The sequence below is a fragment of the Pongo pygmaeus genome, chromosome 21 (genome assembly GCF_028885625.2).
Source record: "Pongo pygmaeus isolate AG05252 chromosome 21, NHGRI_mPonPyg2-v2.0_pri, whole genome shotgun sequence".
Taxonomy (NCBI): Eukaryota; Metazoa; Chordata; class Mammalia; order Primates; family Hominidae; genus Pongo; species Pongo pygmaeus.
Window position 1 is genome coordinate 15,432,242 of NC_072394.2, and position 22,729 is coordinate 15,454,970.

General features: G+C 42.2%; 1 protein-coding gene across 5 annotated transcripts in view; it reads right to left on the reverse strand.

Moving 5' to 3' along the window:
* Nucleotides 1-22,729, reverse strand: part of RALGAPA2 (Ral GTPase activating protein catalytic subunit alpha 2) — a 330,652-nt gene that overhangs the window by 296,911 nt on the left and 11,012 nt on the right. For 4 of the 5 annotated variants that reach the window (XM_063659353.1, XM_063659354.1, XM_063659356.1 and 1 more), the window contains exon 2: nucleotides 1,619-1,729. The exons of the other annotated variant lie outside the window; for it this stretch is intronic. In XM_063659353.1, the coding sequence (XP_063515423.1) occupies nucleotides 1,619-1,729 (111 nt within the window). The remainder of the gene's footprint in view (nucleotides 1-1,618; nucleotides 1,730-22,729) is intronic. 5 annotated transcript variants of the gene reach the window in all.

The window sequence follows — 22,729 nt, forward strand, 5'->3', positions numbered from 1 at the left end:
CCTTGGCAATAGCATGATTTCACCTCTTTTCTCCCAAGCTCCAGTCACCTATATTGTACTGTCCAGCCAACACCTACACCAAGGAATCCCCCATGCACCTCAAACACAGACTGCCCAAAGCCACTCTCACCCTCCTGCCTTCCAAATCTGGCTCCCCTCCAGGGTTCCTACTGCTAATGGCACCTCACAAAGCAGACTCAGTGTCCTGAAAGCATCTTTGACTTCTCCCTTTCCCTTAAAACCAAGTCTCATAGATGGTAGACCCACTGAGACACAACACTTTTCTTTTCCCTTAACTACTGCCTCCTTGGATCAGGCATCACCATCCCTCACATGAATGACAGCATTGGCCTTCTAACTGGTGTTCTTGCCTCTGGTTCAATTGCTACTTTACAAGACACTTGTCATAGTAACAAACACTTTCAAGAGCTCTAACCACCTCCAGAACAAAGTCCAAACTCCTTAGCCTAGAATTCAAGGCTCCCTGCAAGCATTAACTAATTTCCTGCAAAGCTCTTTCACACACCTTTGCTGCAAGAAAAAAAAAAAAAATGCATTTCCCATACATGTCGTAAGAACAGCCCTACCTTGACTCATGTTCTCCCCTCCAGCAGCAGTGCCGCTCTCTTCCACCTGAAATCCTGCTGTCCTTCAAGGTCCATTCCCAAGGCCACCTCTTCTCCAAAGCCTCATCTATATACTCAGCAGGAAGTCATCTCTCCCACTTCTCAAGAACCACAGAATTCTGTCTAAATCTCTCTTACAGAACAACTGACTTTTTAACTTTTTTCACAGTTATTTATGCATATGGCTTATTTTTTAAATGAATGAATGACATCTACTTCATGAAGCTGTGGGGATTCAGATTCAGCCCACAGACTACATGAAAATGAAAGAAGATGGTGACAGCAGCTACTACTTACTGACCATGGACTATGTGTCAAACTCTGTCCTAAAATGTTAGCACACCTGTGAACCTGTTTAACGCTGACAGGAGGAAGCCAACTCAGAGACAGATTAATTTGCCCAAGGAGAAACAGCTAGAAGGGTGGGGCCAGGTTCCCAACCCAGTCTGGCTCTCCAGCCTACACTATCCTGCCACTTAGGTGACAGGATGTATAATGTATACAGAACAGAATGTATAATGTGACCTTGTTGGTTTGATTTTCAAAGAATATAGTCACAAACATATATAAACATAATACATTAATAATATATCTGGAAGGAGATGCAGGAAATCTTTAATAGTGGTTGCCTCTGCAAGCAGGGCAAAACAGACACTTGAGTTTTCATTTCAGACCCTTTTATGGAATCTAAATTTTTTCAATAGTACGCATGTATTACTTTTCTTTCTTTTTAAGTAACTTACTCCTTCGAAAATCATGCTTTCTAAGGGTGCCTTCTGCTATTTTTGCTAGCCATGTGTTGTTCAATTAACATCCGTATAAGTGAAAGCTCAAGAGAAACAAAGATGCCACCCTGTCCACCATGCTCTCACAGCTTTCCTAAAGGCGTGGCAAGAAAGAAAGCTTAAAAATGTAAAATTTGTGGCTCATGATTATATACAACTTATAAAAATGCCTGAATGTTTTTTAAAAAAAACTACCGAAATGCTTACCTTTTAATTTCAAACTATTTTCCAGTGTTATAAAATTTTCATAGAAGATGAAATATATCTGAGAATAGTTGGTCTCAAAAAACTGCTTAAGATCATTTGCATCCACATTATCTGAAAAGAAAAAGTTTCCATTTATGACAATTCACTTTATACAATTACAAGAATTTAGAAACAAACTTCTTGGAAAAGAAGGCAAGTACAACTAGTTTCATTCCCTTATAAGACAATACAAAACAAAACAGTATTCCTGTTTGTTTATTCTCCACCTAAGAGAGTTCTTAATTGAACCTTGGGTACCACCCACCACTCAGCCCTGCTCAGGAAACTGTGGGGCCAATTCAGGGAGGTCGGAGCTGATAGGAGCCAGCAACGACAGACCAGCTAGAAGGCTGGAGGTAAGCGGGGGCAGGTCTGGGGAGGGACAACATGACTTCCTGTTAGGGGATGAGGAAGTAGAGGTTCATGGAGGAGGCAGTTTTTGACACAGGCCATGAAGAGGGATGGGTTTGTATCTCTGAAAAACAACTTTGCTGGTGGAGCTCCTAAATGGACCAATCTCTGCTCCCTCCCCACCAACATAACTCTCTGGGCATGAAAAGAGAAACCAGCTCAAGTGAACTAGCACATGCTCCCCAACCACAAGCTTCTAGATGACCTGCCCCCACTCATGTATGGACACTGTAGGATCTACCACGTGTTCCTAGAGTTGCCCCTCTTGTACTAGACAGTTTGCTAAACCACAGACTGCGGATAGATAGGCGGGGGTGTGGGGAACTTAGCACAGTGACAACTCCCACTGGGGCTGATTAGCAACACAGCCAGTTCTTCCAAGGGCCCGATCAGCCAGGGTAAAACTTCACAATGCTGGGGGGTCAAAGGAGTCATCCACTGTCAACACACCTTTGTACATTTTCCTCAGCAAACAAGGTAGTTTGTGCCATTTACAGAGTCCTGACCAAGGAGTTGGTGCTTTGGGAGAATACACTAGCACCTAAGGAAAAGTAAAAACAGCTTTCTGGAGCCAGGCATTGTAGCTCACACCTATAATCCCAAATACTTGGGAAGCTGAGGCAGGGTGATCGCCCGAACTCAGGAGTTTCCTGAAGCTACAGGGAGCTATGGTTGAGCCACTGCACTTCAGCCTGGGCAACAGAGTGAGACCCCTGTCTATTAAAAACAAAGCAAAACAAAGCAAAAAACAAACAAACAAACAACAAAAAGCTTCCTTAAAATTCTGCAAGGATTACTCAAGAAAAAAATGTGTTGCTCTTCAGTCTGTCAGTGTGGTACCAATTGCTTTTGCAGTCCTAACACTGTGAATCTATGTGAACATATATATTATGATGTTCAATTATGTAACGTTAGCAATAATGCAGATGATTCTGAAGAGCTGTTTTTCTCTGATAATTGTATAACAGCTTTTCGTGCAAAAATGTGCCCTGGCTCTTTGAAATAATGCATGTAAGGTGCTTATAAAGTCTTAGGAGCTGCCAATTTCACACTATATTTACTGCACCAAAATAAAACTGGGCACAGAGCTGTGAAAATTCCTAGCAAGGAACAAATTTACTGTGTGAAAGCAGGTATCAATGAAACTAGTATCACCAACCCACATGAATATTAACATTCCTATGAGCTACACAATCCTGACAAGGAATCCTTGAGTGCCTTGTGGAGAATTTGCCAGTTCCAAGGAAGAGTTCAGTACACTTCAACTCTAATGCAAACTGCTAGCCCATCTACCACTAACTGAGCCCTCTTTCTGAAGCCAGCTTCACTCAGCTGGCTCCTACTCACCCTCACTAGTCAGCTAAAACATCCCCACCTTACCCCCAAGACTAGGTCTGCGCCTCTGCTGTGTGGCCCCCACTCTATGCTTCCCTGTCACAGAACACATCACACTTTACTTAATTCTGGTGGAATTCTGATTGAATTCCTGACTTAATTCTGATGGAATAATCTGTCTCCTCTATGAGACATATTCCCTGCCCTCACAGAACCCACAGTCTATCTCGTGAATCATTATGTCCCATGCATCTAGCACAATATTCAGTTCAATATTTTCTTGAATGAATTGAGAATCCATGAATTAGCCTACACATACAATGATAAAATAATGACTACAACTTATAAACCTACAGGAAAGAAACAGCCTAACCCTCAATCCTTGGGGCAATCAAAAGACAAATCTCATCTCTGCTGAGGACTCCTGATTTCCATCTGCAGCCCTGACATCTCCCACTGTGGGCTCTAGTCTCACAGACTGCTGCCAGCTGATTTCTCCATGTGAGGGTCTTAAAGGCCTCTCGAATTAAACACGTCCAAAGGGAAGTCCTCCATCAGATCCTGTTCTTCCCTCTGACTTTTCCGTCTCAGTGGGTTGGAACCCCCATCCACCCCGCTGCTCTGGCCAAAGCCTGGGCATCAGTCCTCACTACCCATCCCCAGTATGCCATTCTGTTAGCCTGCCTTTAACACATACGTGTTCCAGCCCTGGACTGCTTCTGCTCTCCACAGCCCTGCCTGGTCTATGTGGCCATGAGCCCTCACACAGGCTGTGACCTCTGCCCATGGCCTGGGTTCCCTGCTTCCACTCTTCTTCCATTCCCCATAGCAGCCAACTCAAATATTTAATAGAGTCAATCAAATCAGATCACTCCTCTACTCAAAACCTTCCACCTGCCTCCAGTAGTACTTAAAATCCGAACTCTTTACCATGGCCAGGCAAGGCCCTGCCTGATTTCCCCCACTCAACACGAACCCCACTGCACACCACTCTCCCCTTCACTCCCTATCCTCTAACCACTGTGGATTCTTTCCATTCCCCAAACAATCCCAAACACATTCTTCATTTGGGGCCCCTGCAGGATGCTACCCCCACTCCCAGATCTTCATTCAGCTGGTTCAGTGTATGAGACAAAGTAGCAAAAGTAGACACTATGTCTGTTCATCCTGCTTACATAACAGCAGAATTGCACAAAACCCCTTGCCAGTAGAATTTTACAAAGCCCCTGACTCAAAGACTCGGCGCAGCCCTTCAGAAGAATGCCCTGAAGACGATAGGCAGGATACAGCACCAGTTCCCATATCTCCTGCCTGAATCACCGCATTTTCAAAAAAGATACATTGGTCTCAGCCCTTGCCTCTTCCTGTATATAAGATAATATCTGACAGGATTAATGACTACGCCTCTATAATCTATAACCAGATGGACCCTCACACCCAAACCCTGATAAGATTTTGCTCTAATGTAACTTCTGAGCACACTTAATGTAACTTCTGAGCACATTTAATGTAACTTCTGAGCACATGCAGAGTGCGCCACCTGTATATAAACTGTGGGCTAAAGCACTACTTTGGAGCAGTCTAACAGACACTCTCTGACTCTCCCTGGTTGTGAACCTCAGCAAGACTTCTGAATAAAACTAACTTTAATTTTTTTAATCAACAGGTCTCATCTTTCAGAACCTGGATCACACACGACTTCCTCAAAGAAATCTGCAAGTGCCCCCATGTGTCACTCCACATTTCCTCCTCCCCCCGGCCCTCTCCCTTGGTAGGCTCTGCAGTGAACGTGCCTCAGACACAGAATACCATAAGCTGGCAAACAATTTCTCTAGCATGGAGGATGTGGGTGTGCTGACGCAGCAAGCTGGCACAGAAAGCTACTGGGAGATCAACAAGTCCCCATCTTTCCCTCCCTTATTCCCTCATTTCCTCAGACACTCAAGTATCAGCAAACCAAAGAGGGTCCTCAACATGTTTAAGGATCCCTCTTATACACTGAGATGTCCTCATGAGGCCAAAAGTCCAGGTAACAACCACCTTTATCCTCAGCCATCCAATATCTTTCTTGTGGATAAGGCATTGGTGGTGTTGAGCTTAAGTACTCACTAACAAGACAACTAGATACGTTCCAGGGAACCCAAAACACAGTGTATCCGGAAGCATAGCATCTACAGCACACTCAGTTCATGTACATGTGTTGAGAACTCCTCAGTGGTCTGGGCACCTCTTCACGCAATTCCCCCTGACAGCACTTCAGAAGAGTTGAAATCATCCCTTTATTAATTTGCTGCCTCGTTGTCTGGCTGCTAGAATGCAAGCAGCATAAAGGCAGAAATCTCATCTGCTTTGTTCACTGTTGCATCTCCAGCCTGAAGAACAGAGCTTGGTACAAGAAAGGTACTTAACACATTTGTTAAATGAATAACCAAATAACAAATATCAGATATTTTATCTTTAATTCAAAATCTAGAATCATTTCTTGATTTGTCTTTTCTTAAAAGACTCATCAGAAGAATAGTTATAAAGCAAGCATAGGTCTCAGGGAAGACAATCACAGGCAATGGAATTTAGCAACCTGCGAAAAGAAACACAAGAAAGGATCAAAAGCCTAATTTTTAACAAGGCTAATTTCAGAAACATAGAGATATAACAGGAAGACTTTGCTCAATTTAAAAAAAAAAAAAAAAAAGAGACAACTATGACCACAAACTTCCTTCCGACAGGCATTCTTGACCCACTCATTCAAACATTTACTAGCCCCTATCCATGTCAACAAGTGCTGTGCTAATCCTTAAAAAATTCAAAGAGAATAAGACCCGAGGCCCTCAGGGGTGCACAGGTAAACAAACAAGTAACAGAACAGGCACGATGGCTGAAGCCCATGCTGGACACCAAAGCAGGGAGTGGATAAGGCCACATGGGGAGGCTAGGAATGCTAATGTCATACATTTATGTCATGCTTTATGCTTTAAAGGAAATGTTCATGAGTTTATTTTATTTGACCCTCATCATAACCCAATGAAATAGATGGGCAGGTGTGATTAAGAGAAAGAAATCTCAGGGTCAGGATCTCAAGTGACCTGCCCAAGGTAACACAGCCTGTTGGGGACGTCAACAGAACCCCTGCTCTGGTCCTGCGACTCCATAACTGAGTGGTACAAAGGCCTCAGGGACAAATGGGAATAAATCCGTCAGGTATATAAAAGAAATAAATCATCACCTTGAGGATGAGCAGGAGAGCCAGGGGAGAAAGAACAGGAGGAAAAGCCCAAGGTAAGAAACGGGAGTGAGTGACACTGGAGAAGCAGCTCCTGGAACTTGCCCCACAGCCTCTCAGGGCTGTAGGGAAAAGGGAGGGAGGGCAAGGCCACGCTCCAGAGTCCAGATGGGAACCCATCTTTGAAGGGATGGCTTCCAGGGTTTGGCATGGAATGGATGCTAGCACACTGGCTTACTACTATTACAGAACTCAGGGAAGCATGTCCAAATTAACCACAGGGAAGCAAATGGCAGACAGCCTGGCAGAGCTAGAGGTCATTTCTGAATTTTTAAAGAAATCTCCTTTAACTTCTCATTTTCCTGCACTACCAACCAAAGATAATCTTCTACATACCACCCAAAACCACCCTCTTCCACTCCTTTGTCCAGCTAAACCTCTTGTTGATTAGTATTTCTCCACATCTAGCTGGAAGGCAACAGCAAAGGTTGAGGGCAAAACCTCTGGGGCACACTGCCTGGATTCAAATGCAGAAGCCACAGGACCTTGGACAAGTTATTTAAACACTCCAATCCTCAATTTCATCTTAAAAATAGGGCTAACAGGCCAGGCATGGTGGCTCACACCTGTAATCCCAGCACTTTGGGAGGCCGAGGCTGGTGGATCACTTGAGGTCAGGAGTCAAGACCAGCCTGGCCAACATGGTGAAATCCTGACTCTACTAAAAATACAAAAATTAGCTGGGTATGGTGGTGTATGCCTGTAATCCCAGCTACTCGGGAGGCTGAGGCAGGAGAATTGCCTCAACCTGGGAGGAGCCGAGATCGCACCACCGCACTCCAGCCTGGACGACAGAGTGAGACTACATCTCAGAAAAAAAGAAAAAAATAGGGCTAACAATGGTTCTTACATCACAGGGCTGCTGTGATGATAAAATGAGCATATTTAGAGTGCTTATAAGAGCTTCAGTCAGCATTATAGAAATGTCAGTAGTTTTAGAATTACTTTGCTCCTAGCAAAGGTCACTAATCCTAATACAGCAGTAAGTACTACCAGTAAACACACCCACAAAACCAGTGGGATTATCCCTCTATTTCCTTCCACATATAATCATCTTCAATAGCAATTCTATTGCTTTTTATTTGGAAGGGTCATAACACAGTCTCACGAAAACCTGCTTCAGCAGACGCCTAGAAAGCATCAAAGGAAGGGAAAAAGTCCTCATCTCACTCAGGAGCCTCAGTGGGATGCTATCAAGGGAGGAAGGAGCTCGTGTTCAGTTCTCCCCTAATAGGGAATGACCCCCCTGCACCTTCTATACTGCCTACACCCCTCCATTCCCAAGCCAGAACTAAGAGCCATCCAAGCCCTGCCTACGGTCCTGTGTGTAGATGGAAGATAGGTGTCCTTTACTATTTTAGTGAAATTCCCTGGATAATGGCACTGAAGGCCTGATGATCAAGATAACAGGCTGGTGACAGGAAAAAGGGTAAGTGAAGAATGTAAGGCAAACTTGACAACTTAATAAAACAGTCATTCAGAAGCACTCAGTGAGAACAAAAAAAATAATGAAGTGCAAAAGCACTAGTCAGACACAAGACAGAAAATGCAGACAAGGATGGATATCATTAGTAATGCACCATTACTTACTTATAGGCTAATATGATTCTGGCGATTTCACATTTAAACAGCTGCCTAGGTCCCTGGGTAGTTTGTAGAAATGCCACAAATCATTCCTTCCTTCCATCCACACATTTGGATGGTGCCCAACCACAGTGATCCAGGACTGATCTCCTGACTTGCTTTGGCCAAAAAGGCCTTAAAAATGTGGCAGTGGTTGCTGGGAGAGCCCCAAGTAGTTGCTGATCCAAGAAAAATGAGAAAATTCATGAAGAGCTGAACCCAACCCACCAGTCTGGAGCCAACCCCAGGCAACCATCAGTGAGAAGAAGAACCACCCCAGCCAATACAGACCTAACACAGTGAGGGAGAAAAATGGATGCCTGTTGCTGTAAAGCTCATGCAAGCTGCTAGGTTTGGGAAGGTTTGTTATGCAACACTATTATAGAAATGGTGGTGCAGAAGAAGAAACTCAGTACAGAACAGCCTCGCCAGTCATGAGGGCCAGCAAACCTATGAAGAGATACCCCCAAGTATAACACATCATCCCCTCCATTAAAGGAAAAGCAGGAAAAATGAATCCAAGTTACAGAGGCTGCCCACTGACACAAACTTTCTGTCAACAGTGATCCATGCTAGCCAGACTGAAGGCAGGAATTCCTTTTCCTGACACCAGCCAGTATGTTTCAGTACCTCCTGTGCGTGCAGTAATGTGCGAACTGCAGGTTAAAAGCTTATCTACATCAGGAGGCAAAAACCTACAAAATAAGACTTTCCAGATTCAGCAGGCAATCAGATCACTAAACAGGAGGTACACCATGACTGGCTTTAATGGCCAATCAACACTCTTATCATCATCATTATTAAAGAGAAATTCACATCTGAAAAATGCCTATAAATACAGACTTTAAAACGTCTCCTGGAGAATCACTTGAACCCGGGAGGCAGAGGTTGCAGTGAGCCAAGATTGCGCCACTGCACTCCAGCCTGGGCAACAAGAGCAAAACTCCATGTCAAAAAAAAAAAGAAAGTATCCTGGACTGATTATTTGCAAATACAAAGTATTCATGTGGATGAAAATACTAATTTACAAAGCAGAAAACTTAATGCATCAGACAAAAGACTCCAGCCCCAGTGCTATCATGGCGTGAAACTCGAGATCTGGTGAAAGATGTGGTGTGAGAAGCCCAGGTGGGGAAGGATGGAATAGGAAGTGGGCTGTGAAGGAAGCAGAGAGTCCCTTTAGTCCCCTTAGCTAAGCTAGTCATCCCCACAAGTCAGTTCACAGGTAAGGACACCTTGCCCGGCTCCTCACATACTGCTCTTAGATGCCCCTCCTACTTCTATACCTCAGTCTCCCCGACCAGACTGTTAGCAGAGAGTGTCAGGTCTCCATTCAGCCAAAGCATAGGTATTGAATACATGTGTACTAAATAAACACATCAAACAGCAGAATTTAGATATATAGAGAGGCTTCATAATTAATCCTTTCAAGCATTCCTGAAGGTCACAGCAAATAACAAAAATGATTTTTTAAAAATCAAGGTAAAACCTCTTACAATAATGGACCAAAAAAGATTCCTCCAAATCAGGAATCAGGACTACTACCCTAGATACAGATGATAAATTACTAAAAGTAACAAGCAATGAAGGTCCACCCTGCAGCTAGTATTAATTTCTTGTAAATAGTAACATTTTCAAAAGAATGATGGAGCAAATGTATGTTCATCCCTTAAGTTACCAATAGCATTCATATTATTAAATTACCTTTTATATACCATCTATTATATAAAAGTCTCTATGTTATGTAAGAAAAATCTGAAATCAGAAACATCCTCCTCAGCACTAAAATTTTTAAACTTGTTGATATATTTTAAGTGAATTTATATTAATTTAATTACATTCTTTTACTTTTTAACAACTAATTTTCTACCAAACAGCAAGGAATTATCACCATCATATTTGTTTTACACACACATATATATTATGCCTGCTACAAATGTAAAACTTAAGGCATAACTATGAGTAAATATTACCAAAATCACACTTTCTAAAAAATAAAATAAGACAGGAACAGTGGCTCACGCCTGTAATCCCAGCACTTTGGGAGGCCGAGGCGGGCAGATCACGAGGTCAAAAGATCAAGATCATCCTGGCCAACATGGTGAAACCCCGTCTCTACTAAAAATACAAAAATCAGCTGGGCATGATGGTGCGCGCCTGTAATCCCATCTCCTTGGGAGGGTGAGGCAGGAGAATCACTTGAACCCGGGAGGTGGAGTTTGCAGTGAGCCGAGATCGCGCCACTGCACACCAGCCTGGTGACAGGGCGAGACTCCGTCTCAAAAAGATAAAAATAAAAAAATACAGTATGTCCTCAGGCCCGCAATTTCCTCCTCTCAATTAAAGTGAGGAAAATTGGTAGAGATCACAAAAAAGACTCTTAATACAATTGTTACAAGGAATTTCAAAAATTAAAGAAAATTAACATAATCACTCTCAGTTAGGGAGCTCACTCCTCCTGCAGATTCAGCCAGCAGCTCAGGGCAGAGGTTCCCTCAGTTCCTGGCCTGTCATCTGAGTTCTGTCCCACAAACCGAAATACCAACAGCAAATCCCTTCCTGGATTTTCTGCTTCAAGAAAATCCACCCCTAACCTCACTCACCCTTCCCCAAACCTTCCCTGTCCACTACCCCCTCTCATCTCTGTCATATCTTTTTCAGTCTAAGGTTATTTATAGAATTTCTGCAAAGCTTTATGAACCAAAAGACATAAGTGTATTCTACAAGTACACTTGTCTAATATCATCAAGATTTCGTATTTCAGAAAAATTCTCTTAAGTATTATACTTTCAGTCTGCACCCACTTTAACATAAACATCACTGGAAACATTTGATATGGAATTACTCCTGAAGTCATCCAGAACTTAAGTAATAATGTACTCAAGATAACCCTGGCCCCTCCTTTAATACACAGCACCCCACCAGAGTGATGGGAGATCCTCCCCTTGCTCCTTGCAAGACCCCCCATTCCCTCCTCCTTATCTAGCTACCATGAGCTACCTAAGAAACCGCACTCAGTAAGGAGACTATAATTAGAAGTAATCATGGACCACCCCCTAGGTACACATCAGGAGATGTCCCATCAGGCCTTGCACTCAGGTTTCCATCCATCTCCTGGGAAATCCAGTTCCCACATGATCTTCATCTCTGACTGTCATCCCCATACAGCTCTGGGCATCACTAATCTCACCCTACCTTCCTAACCCTACCCTCCCACCCACTATATCCAATAAAGCTCACCAAATCCCATCTTCCATGCCACCTGTAAAGGCTGTTTCCTTTCAGGTGTACCTGAAACCTGGAAGTCCCCTCAGCACACTGCTTCCTTGCAGTCTGCCTGGTAAGGCTTTTGTCTTCCTCCTACACTCACATACCACCAAGCCTAAGATGAGATAGGTGGCCCCCTTGCTCCCCACTGCAATCTCCAGACCATTCTGGTCCTTCCCTCACACACAGAGTGCTCCTCTGCTGCTCACACCATCTACCTCCAACTACATCTGTACCAACTTTCACTGACTGGAGTTGCACAATATTTCCCACATCCCAAGACACTCTCCCAAAGATTCCAGGGCCCGACTAACTGTCTTTCAGTACATTACTAGCACTGTCTTCACTCTTGGTGGTTTCAACATTTATATACATGATGCCTGACTCCCCCATCTCTAATGAGGTTGTTGTCTACCCTACCTCTGCCGCCCACACCCACAGCCAGATCCTAGACCCGATGGTTACTTACAATCTCCCCACCTGCAAGCCTCAGTTTCAAGAAATCCACTCTCTCGTCACCCGCTATTTCTTATCCTTCCCGCCCACTCCTTCTGGAACCCTAATTCCAACAACTCTTTAACCTTACTGGGTCCTTGAATCCAATAACCCCACCATCTTGTCACTATCTCTGATGCCCCTCAAGTCCTCACTTCCTTTCTTTCTCAATTTAACTTCCACAGTTCCTCTTTTTAGTCAGTCATTTCACTGTCCTTCAACCCCTCTGCCTCTTTCTCCCTCTAACGTATTCACACAATAAAACCCCGGTCTCAGTTTCAACCTGATGCAATTGAAAGTATTTATCAGAGCACAGGCCATGTACTGGATACAAAAGATTTTTTAAAATTTTGTATTAAATATTTAATGCATGTGAAAAAAACAAGTTTTGTATATACGTAATTTATGATGTATAATAAAACAAACACCTTAAATCACCCACCCAACAAAAGCATCCAGTCCAATCAGGCTTTGACACCACTCCCCGACACTGCGCTAAGGAGTTCCACATCGCTAATCCAATGGCCAATTTTCACTTCTCTCCAGGGCCAATAGCAGATACACATGTAATCTGTGCCCAAGCACCACCAGCCTGGTCCATCAGAAGGAAGGGGAGTCTAGAACCCTGACATAAAACTTCTGGATGTATGTTGGGGCCTAAAGTGTATATTCCTATTGCAAGTGATATAGTTTGGATATTTGTCCCCTCCAAATCTCTTGTTGAAATCTGATCCCCAGTATTGGAGGTGGGGCCTGGTGGAAGACATATGGATCATGGGGGTGGATTCCTCATGAACATCCTGGTGCTGTCCTTACAGTAATGAGTAAGTTCTCTCTCTATTAGTTCCCATGAAAACTGATTGTTACAAAGAGGCTGGCACCACCTCCTCTCTCTTATCATGTGATGCCCACTCCCCTTTGCCTTCTATCATGAATGGAAGCTTCCTAAGGCCCTCAAAAGAGGAAGATGCTGGTGCCATGCTTCTTGTATAGCCTGCAAAACCATGAGCCAAATAAACTTCTTTTCTTTATAAATTACCCATTATTCCTTTATAGGAACACAAAGGGACTACGACCATAGGAAATGAAACAAAGTCATCTTTTAGCTCCACTGACAGGTTTGTTTCTTACATACAATTATAGCCATGTTGTACATACTAGTTTAAATTACTAAAAAATTTTCCATAAATATACATTCAAAAATTTATCATAACTGACCATTTATTTCCACAAGCATTCTTCATAGTATTTTAAACTAAAAACTGAGAGCAGCCTGGAGCAGACACTGTTGCTTTCTCTCCAGCTCCTTCACGTCACCCACCAACCACAAACAGACCCTCCCTCTTCCTAACAGAGCCTCCATTTGCTCAGGGATCTCCTCCTCCACAAAGCAGTGCCCCTCTCGGAAGCTGGCCTGTTTGCAGCCCCAGAGGGAGGACCTGATACTGCTGAGCCAATTATGGTGGCAACATGCCCCTTGCCAGTGACTCAAGCCTGTGACCCAATGCTGATCAATACAAAACAATAGCAAGTCTGATGAAGATAGCTGAGAAAAGCTTTACTGATTTTAAGGAAGAAGTGTCCCTTTTTTCCTGCCTTTGGATATCATTCTGTCTGGGTGCAATGGCTGTGGGCATTTTGCCACCCTGAGGACAAACCTGCCACACTAAGGATAGCAAAGCCAAGAGGTGGAAAGCATCTGGACTGTCAACATCACCGAACTCATGAATTAGCTAACTCTGGGGCCTCCCTGCCTTGGGACCTCTTTTTATAGGAGAAAGAAATTCTTATTACTTGCTTATATTTGAGTTTTTTGTTACTTACAACCAAAAATATCCTTGTAGGCAGACAGCTGAAATAAAATTTGCCAATTCCAACAGGAAACAAACACTAGTGTCAACTGAAAAGATCACAGAAGTTATAATATTAATCCTACTTCATTTCTGAAGGCATATTGTTTTCATTTCTTTATTCCTATAAAGTAAACCAGATGTAGAACATCAAATTCTTAGAAATCAGATAAATAGTAACACTTCGCTATCCAGGAGTGATAGTCCTTGTGTAAAAGTAATTCTGTATAAAGATATAGTCCAAATACTTAGTGTTAAAGTTTTTAAAAGTAGAGCTATTTTTACTTAACATTTTTGACACACGTTTCTCAAATGCAGGATTCTAAAACTTTGTTTTTAACAGATATCAAATACCAATATCATCAAACACACTATAGAAACTGATATCCAAATCAAATGTGAGTTATATTACATTTTAATATATTTATCTCTCTTTCAGGAATCAAGTTTCATCAGACATTTTAAAGTCAGTGCACACTTGGACCTCCTTTTCTTGATCTGAATTGGAGCTAGCCTACATTATAATCAAAATCGCTCCTGAGGGGAAAAGTTGGAGACAGAAATAAAATGACTACAGCCTAGGAGCTGTAGTCACCTCTACCCCTCTAACTAAGGAGGCAGGAAAGTGATGAGGAGAGTGTTTACAGCTGTCGAATAATGTCTCATGTCAAATAATTATGATTAACAGTAATAACAGCTCACAAAACAGCTTTGTATACATTGACCCAACCTCCAACAACCACAGGATGGTGGGTACCATTCTTACCCCCACTAGAAAGGGTAGGTCACTGCCAGGACTCGAACCCAAACAGTCAGGCTCCCATACTGTTCACTCAATTAAGTGTAATACTAATAGAAAGTTGGCCGGGCATGGTGGCTCACACCTGTAATCCTAGTACTTTGGGAGGCTGAGGCCTGCAGATCACTTGAGCCCAGGAGATCGAGACCAGCCTAGGTAACATGGTGAAACCCCATCTCTACAAAAAATACAAAGGTTAGCGGGACATGGTGGCGTGTGCCTGTAGTCCCAACTACTTGGGAGGCTGAGATGAGAGGATGGCTTGAGCCTGGGATGTGGAGGTTGCAGTGAGCCATGATTGAGCCACTGCACTCCAGCCTGGGCAACAGAGCTAGACCTTGTCTCAAAAAAATGAAAAATAAAATTTCAAAAAAGATACTGTAACTTAAAAAAAAAAAAGTGAGGGAGGAGGTTAAGGGAAGCATGCCTGGAAATATATTTTGTTTTATTTTGTTGTAAAACAAAAAGAACACAGGAGAGATATGGTACAAGTCACAGAACTTAATAGTTATTAAATACAAAAGTACACCCAGAAGTTGGTTTGTTTAAAAAGTACACCAGAGGCAGTTTGCAAGTAGAATGACCTTCCTCCTAGACAGTTCAAAATGGTGGCATTTCTGTGAAATTAACTCAGTAAAGACTGAAGTGGCTTTCCCCAAGGGACCCTCTTTACCTCCAGGAAATCATCATATTATCCCAGCTTGTGAGCAGCCTCCAATATTGTCATCTCTGCTGTGTCCCTAACACAAGAAACCGAAGGCCCTTCTGGTCACTGGGCAGTCACTCACAGGCATACAATCTGCTAACAGCATGTGAAGGCCTGAAACTCATGACCTGAAGGATGGGTGATAGGGAATTTTGTTATAGGAGTCCAGTGGAACACGCTACAGCCATTTAAGTCTTATGTAATTCTTCACTTACTGATGTGGAAAAATATCCAAGGCTTTAAGTCAAAAACACAGTGTTAGACCATGCAGAATGACTATTCACGTAAAACCATGTTTGTGTGTGTAAGTGAGGCAGGTGCAGGGAAGAGAGAGAGAAAGGAATGCACCCAAGCAAGAGCCAGCCTGGAAAGTACGTTCACCGAGATTTCAGCAATGCTTGGCAGGGGACTGCAGAATTTGAGAATCCCTCGATACCTAATTTATTTTTCATATATTCATATTATCCAAATGTTTATAATGAGTATGTAAAACTGTAGAATCAGAAAAAACTATAAAGCTGTTTTGGGGGGTACTTCCAGGGCATTTGAGAAAGGGATTTTTTTCAAAGCCTGAATATTTACTGCAAAAAACTCATCAATCACGACACCAGGCCATACTTTTCTCCAAACCTGTCTTACTTTTCAACTTTGAAGAAACCTTAAGACCCAAACAATATATAAAAGAGTATCTTTACCAATTCTAAAATGTTGTAAAAAACAGCAAATGACTTAAATTTTCTCTGTCCAACTTTTAAATTACTCCTTCTGTAACAGCACATACATGGTACATAATGCCTTGGAATGACCTAGTTATCTGGAGGTGCTTTGCTGTCTTTGTGTTTCTCTAGACATCCTTCACTGAAAAGGATAAAAAATAATAGAACTGGGCAGAAAGACATTTCTCTGTCCAGCCATTCAGCAGCTAGCACTGGGTAGGCATGAGCAAATGTTTTAACACTTTTGAATGCAAAGAAGTGATGAAATTTCCAGTCACAACGAGACCCATTCCCAAGACCTGGGAGCCTTAGTCCATGTGAGTCAACCTTTCCTTGTTGTGCTTAAACCTGACGCTGACTGTCAACGGACAGAACAGAAGCTTCTTCATAGCACACTATAAAAGTGCTAAAGAGCTGGTTTATGCTCAGAAATGATGTCTCTGGAAGAATACAAATGATTCTCCTCCTGTATGTAGCTAACCTAATACTGTCATATTTTGAAACACCACAGCCACCTTTCTGAGTAAGACATAAGGTTCAGTTAGCAACACTGGTTCACAGAATTACGTCTTTGCAATTAACACTGAGCCAAAGATCAAGATTCCCTCAGGTCTTTCCATTGAGAAAAGACCAACATAAAGCACAACCGGGGTTCTAATTTGGGTGGATATCTGATGTGGAGCCAATCTGCAGTGTTTGCTGCCTTTTGCAACCATTCATATTAAATTGTTGTACTGACCCATCACCATTTTTCTGGTCTAATTCTTTTCCAGCCACTGACAGATCTCCATTTTTTTTTTTTTTTTTGTCAGCATCAGGGGCACTTTTTAATGTGCCTGCTCTCGTCTCCATATTGTTACAAGCTGAGGCTGCTGTGTGGGCCCATTACATGGCCCGATGTACTCCAGCTTTCCTGTCCCACTGGCCACAAAGTGTTTCTGTCCTGTCTTCTCATCACTACTCGCTGCTGCAGTAAGGAGGGACACAGGCTGTCTGTCCCCATCTTCCTTAACACCTTTGCTTGCTACAGATTCCACAGCCACTCATTCCTCTTCTCTGGCACTTCTTTCTCTCTCTTCCCTCTTCTCCTGTCTGCCTCCAGTCACTGGTCAGTTTCTGGGCCAAAGATCTGACCTTTTATAAAGTAAGCCAAAGAAAGCTTTGTTACAAGGCTTGTGGTCAGAAAACGAATCTCTGGCAAGCTAACCAAGCAAGTGTAGTCTCTATGAGGGAACCACATTGATTCCTTTACACGTAAAGGTCAGTTCAGATCACTCCTCTGCTCTTAGCTCCACTGGAGTGCCCCATCTTATCTTACTTAGAGTAACATCCCAAGTTCTTACTGGGATGCCAAAGTTCCATGCCATCTTATCCCTATCTCCCCTCCCCCACCCCTGCTCCTTTCCCAGTTCCTTCTATCCTCCACCCCTCCACCCCATTGACTTCCATGAGATTTCCAGTCTATGACTCAGAGCCTGGTACTTACTGTTACCTCCACTTAGAACACTACTCCCCAAAAATAATCACAAAGCTGCTCCGTTGTTTAACCCAGGTCTCAGTCCAAACCTCCCTTCAGAGAGGCCTTCCCTGACCCCAATATCTAAATAAGCATACATGTACCCTTATCAAGCTTAATTTTTCTATCATCATTACCTGAAATTGTATCATATATTTGTTGTTTTTTTTTGTTCTTGTTTTTTAGAGATGGGGTCTCACTATGTTGGCCAGGTCGGTTTTGAACTCCTGGCCTCAAGCAATCCACCTGCCTGGGCCTCACAAAGTACTAGGATTATAGGCATGAGCCACTGCACCCGGCCTGTTATTTATTGTCCATCTACCCTAATAGAATGAAAGTCCCATAAGTGCTAGGGCTTCATCTGCAAATAGCAGGCACTTAGTCCTATATGTGGAATGACTTTAAAAACAGTGGAAATAGTCTAAGCTATGTAGACTTAAAGAGTGGTCAATCCCATTTGCTATAAGGACAACCCTTTACTTCCATCAAACTAGAAAAATAATCCTCTCACTTGAGCCTGGGAGATCAAGGCTGCAGTGAGCTGTGATCACACCACTGCACTCCAGCCTGGGTGACAGAGTGAGACCCCCATTTCAAAAAAATTTTTTTAATTAAAAAAATAGAAAAATAATCCTCAAATATGACTCCCATAATCTTAAATAGAATTTACAGAATGTCATCTAAGGTTTGCTCAATGTTTTATGATTTTAGCACAAAAGTCAATGAACGTCATGTAGTACAAATGGGCATGGGCAGAGCTATAAGCAGTTCTGTTTTGGGAGGTAATGTGCCAGAATGCCTTTCCTCTACTTTCTCGGAAATATAGGACCCAGAATGAGGTTCCATCTCTAGGAGCAGGATAAGTGATCCAGGCTGGCCAATCACAGTACCCCATCTCCCTTACCCAGTGATTTGTACAGGAATGGGTACAGGCCCTAGGGGAGTGGCCACACTCCTCTCAAGGGTTACTAGCTGCCAGGACATGTCAGGCTGGCAGTGCTAGGGACCACCACACCTGTACCTGGCGGAGTTGGCCTGAGAATGAAGCAGAAGCACAGAAAACAAAAACACAGAACCAAAGGTAGAGACGATTTTCCACCAAGTGGGGAGGTGGGAAAAGAGAGTGGATATGAGACTGGGTAAGTACCCTGACCACATCCCTGTGGACAGTCATCTCTAAAGCCAAACGCTCCCTTAGACTGTTTAGTTACGTATGTCATTAAATCCTCTTTGGCATGGGTTTCTGCCACTTGCAACCTAGTCCTAAGTATTACAAATACAAATATACTTAACATATACTACCCTCCTGGTGGAGCAGAATAATTAACAAAAGAAAAAAAAAAAAAAGCCTAGTCTGGTTAAACATATACATACAGGTGGCTGTCAAGAGCTGGGGAGAGGAGGGAATAAGGAGTGAATGCTTAATGGTTAGTTTTCCGGGGGTGATGAAAATGTTTTGGAAGAAGATAGAGGTAGCAGTTGCAAAATGCTGTTAATGTACTAAGCACCACTGAATTGTTTACTTTTAAATGATTTTTTATTTTTTTTTTTTTGAGACAGAGTCTCACTCTGTCGTCCAGGCTGGACGCATCCTCCACCTCCTGGGTTCAAGGTTTTTGGTTTGGTTTTGTTTTTTTGTTTTGTTTTGTTTTGAGATGGAGTCTCGCTCTGTCACCAGACTGGAGTGTAGTGGCATGATCTTGGCTCACTGCAAGCTCCATATCCCGGGTTCAAGTGATTCTCCTGCCTCAGCCTCCCAAGTAGCTGGGATTACAGGCACCCACCACCATGCCCGACTTATTTTTTTATTTTTAGTAGAGTATTTTGTATTTTTAGTTTCACCATGTTGGTCAGGCTGGCCTCAAACTCCTGACCTCAGGTGATCTGCCCACTCAGCCTCTGAAAGTGCTGGGATTACAGGCATGAGCCACCGTGCCTGGCCTAAAATGATTAATTTTATGTTATGTGAATTTCATGTCAATAAAAAAAAATTAACATTCAAACAATGCTGCAAAGCACTTCTTGATGGTAGAATAGGCTTTTGCGAAAGAGGAAATTGGGTCAAATGGGATATACATTTTAAAGATCATTGATCTGTATTAACAAATGACTTTTCAGAAAGATTGTTCCAAGTTACAGTCCTATCAAAAGTGGAGAGCTCACACAGTATACCATCATCAGAGAAAAAAGACAACAGCAAATTTGCTAATATAATGGATAAATACATTTTAATCTCTAAGTTTATATATTTAGATTACTAGTGAGGAATAAACACTGAAAACATTCTTATGGGTCTTGGCATTTGTCCATTTGCAATTTACATATACATATATTTTGAACATTCATTTATTACAATTTTTCTTGTTAATTACACGTAGTTTTTTATATATTATGTATGTAACTATTTCTCCTCTTATAAATTTCAAATATTTTTCCAGTTCATTATTTACTTTTTACTTCAGTTAAAGGTGATGTGTCTATTTCTGTATTTATTTATTTTAGGAGCAGGAAAAGAGAAATGGAATAATTCTTTCCAAAATAAATATTTGCAATATGACACACAGAGACAAAGACACAGATACATGTTGAGGAAGACTAGAGGATATTTTACTTCCACTCCAGGAGTTCAGCATAAGCTATACCACATCAAGCCTAACTGGCCAAATGCATCCTCATCTTATTAGATACTATAGAGTCCATGGAATAGAGACAGAGTCTGGACTGTTTACACCAGGAATATGACCAGACAGAAATAAAACACGGCAATCCCTAACAGAAGTTGTAAAGAAGCAATGTATGTCTTCAGTTCCCCTCTCTTCCATGCAGTTCTGAAAACACTATCAAAGATTTCATTTAAAAATTTTTCCAAATAACCCCATTTAAAAAATGGGCAAAGACATGAACAGATATGTCACAAAAGAAGACATACAAGCGGTCGACAAACATATAAAAATATGCTCATCATCACTAATCATCAAAGAAATGCAAATGAAAACCACAATGAGATACCATCTCATACCAGTCAGAATGGTTATTAAATAGTTAAAAAAAATGACAGATGCTGGTGAGGCTGTGGAGAAAAGGGAACACTTATACACTGTTGGTGAGAGTGTAAATTAGCTCAGCCACTGTGGAAAGCAGTTTTGAGTTTCTCAAAGAACTTAAAACAGAGTTACCATTTGACCCAGCAATTCCATTACTGGGTATATACCCAAAGGAAAAATAAGTCATTCTACCAAAAAAAACACATGCACTCATATGTTCATCACCATGTTATTCACAACAGAAAAACATGGAATCAACCTAACTGCCCATTAGTGGTGGATTGGATAAAGAAAATGTGGTACATATATACCATGGAATAATACACAGCCATAAAAAAGAATGAAATCATGTCTTCTACAGCAACATGAATGCAGCTGGAGGCCATAAACCTAAGCGAATTAATGCAGGAACTGAAAACCAAATACCAGATGTTCTCACTTTTAAGTGAGAGCTAAACACTGAGCACAAGGGGACATAAACATGACAATAAGAGACACCATACACTACCTAGAGGGGGATGGAGGGAGTGGGCTATGAGTTGAAAAACAACCTATTGGGCACTATGCTCACCATGTGGATGACGGGATCCATACCCCAAATCTCAGAATCACACAACATACCCACGTAACGAACCTGCACATGTACCCCCTGTACCTAAAATAAAAGTTGAAATGTAAAAAAACAATTTCCTCACTAACTGTAACAGGTCTTTGATTAGGGGATGGGGTGGGGAATGTGACTCAGTTTGGGTTTTTATAATTTAAAACTTTACAATAATGTGTCTCCAATTTTGTTCCCATGAAAGAACATCTGGGGAATTTGCCTAAGCCTGCCCTTGCCAACAGCTCTCCAGCATTGCTGCCCCTCTTTCCCCCAACCCCCATCAAGGTTTACGAACACCAATCTCTTCTCCCTTTGGTCCACAGAAATAGTCCTTTCTTATATCTATTCCCCTTAGAATCCAAGGGATTGGTCTGATAATGAATGTGTGTAAACAAAGGAGATTAGAGAATTCATTTGGGAGAAACCACCACTCTTAATTCATGATTTTGAATCATTAATTTAATGTTGGGAACTTCTGACTGATGAAAACAAGCCTTTGGGGCAGGAAGGCTTTCAGGAATTGTTTAAGCCATGATGGACCAGCTCTACTCCCCAGTAGACTTAGATCTAGCTATTCTGAAATCACATTTTTGGTTGTTGTGGTTTTTTTTTTTAAAAAAAAGTTACTTATTCTAAACTAAGATTGCAAGCTCTGGTATGCCTAGTGCTATGCACAATGTCTGGCACGTAGTTTGTGTTGGACATATAACTGCTAAATGAATAAAGGAACTCAAGTCAGCTCCCTGGGTTCAAATGCTGATTCTGCCACTCACTGGATGTGTAACCTTGAACAAGGTTCTTAACCTGTCTGTATCTCATGTGTAAAATAGGGATAATGATATTCCCTATCTCTTTTGGGCAGATTAAATGCATTAATAAATGTAGAAATATTTAGGGCACTGTTCAGCACATAAAAAGTACTAAATAAATATTATTATTATTCCAAATAAGGGAGTAAGTTACCAAGAGAAATCAAAATGAAAAAGAAGCTGCTCAGGTTCTCTATGTACTTATCATTTAGTGGGAAAGAACACGTATAAGGCATGAACACAAATAAACACGGTGTGGGCCGGGTGCGGTGGCTCATGCCTGTAATCCTAGCACTTTGGGAGGCCAAGGCGGGCAGATCGCGAGGTCAGGAGTTCAAGAAGAGCCTGGCCAACATGGTGAAACCCTGTCTCTACTAGTAATTCAAAAAAATTAGCCGGCACGTGCCTGTAATCCCAGCTACTGGAGAGGCTGACGCAGGAGAATTGCTAGAACGGGGGAGGTGAAGGTTGCAGAGAGTGGAGATCGTGCCACTGCACTCCAGCCTGGGCGACAGAGCAAGACTTCATCTCAAAAAATAAATAAATAAATAAGCATGGTACGGCCAGGCGCAGTGGCTGACACCTGTAATCCCAGCACTCTGGGAGGCTGAGTTGGG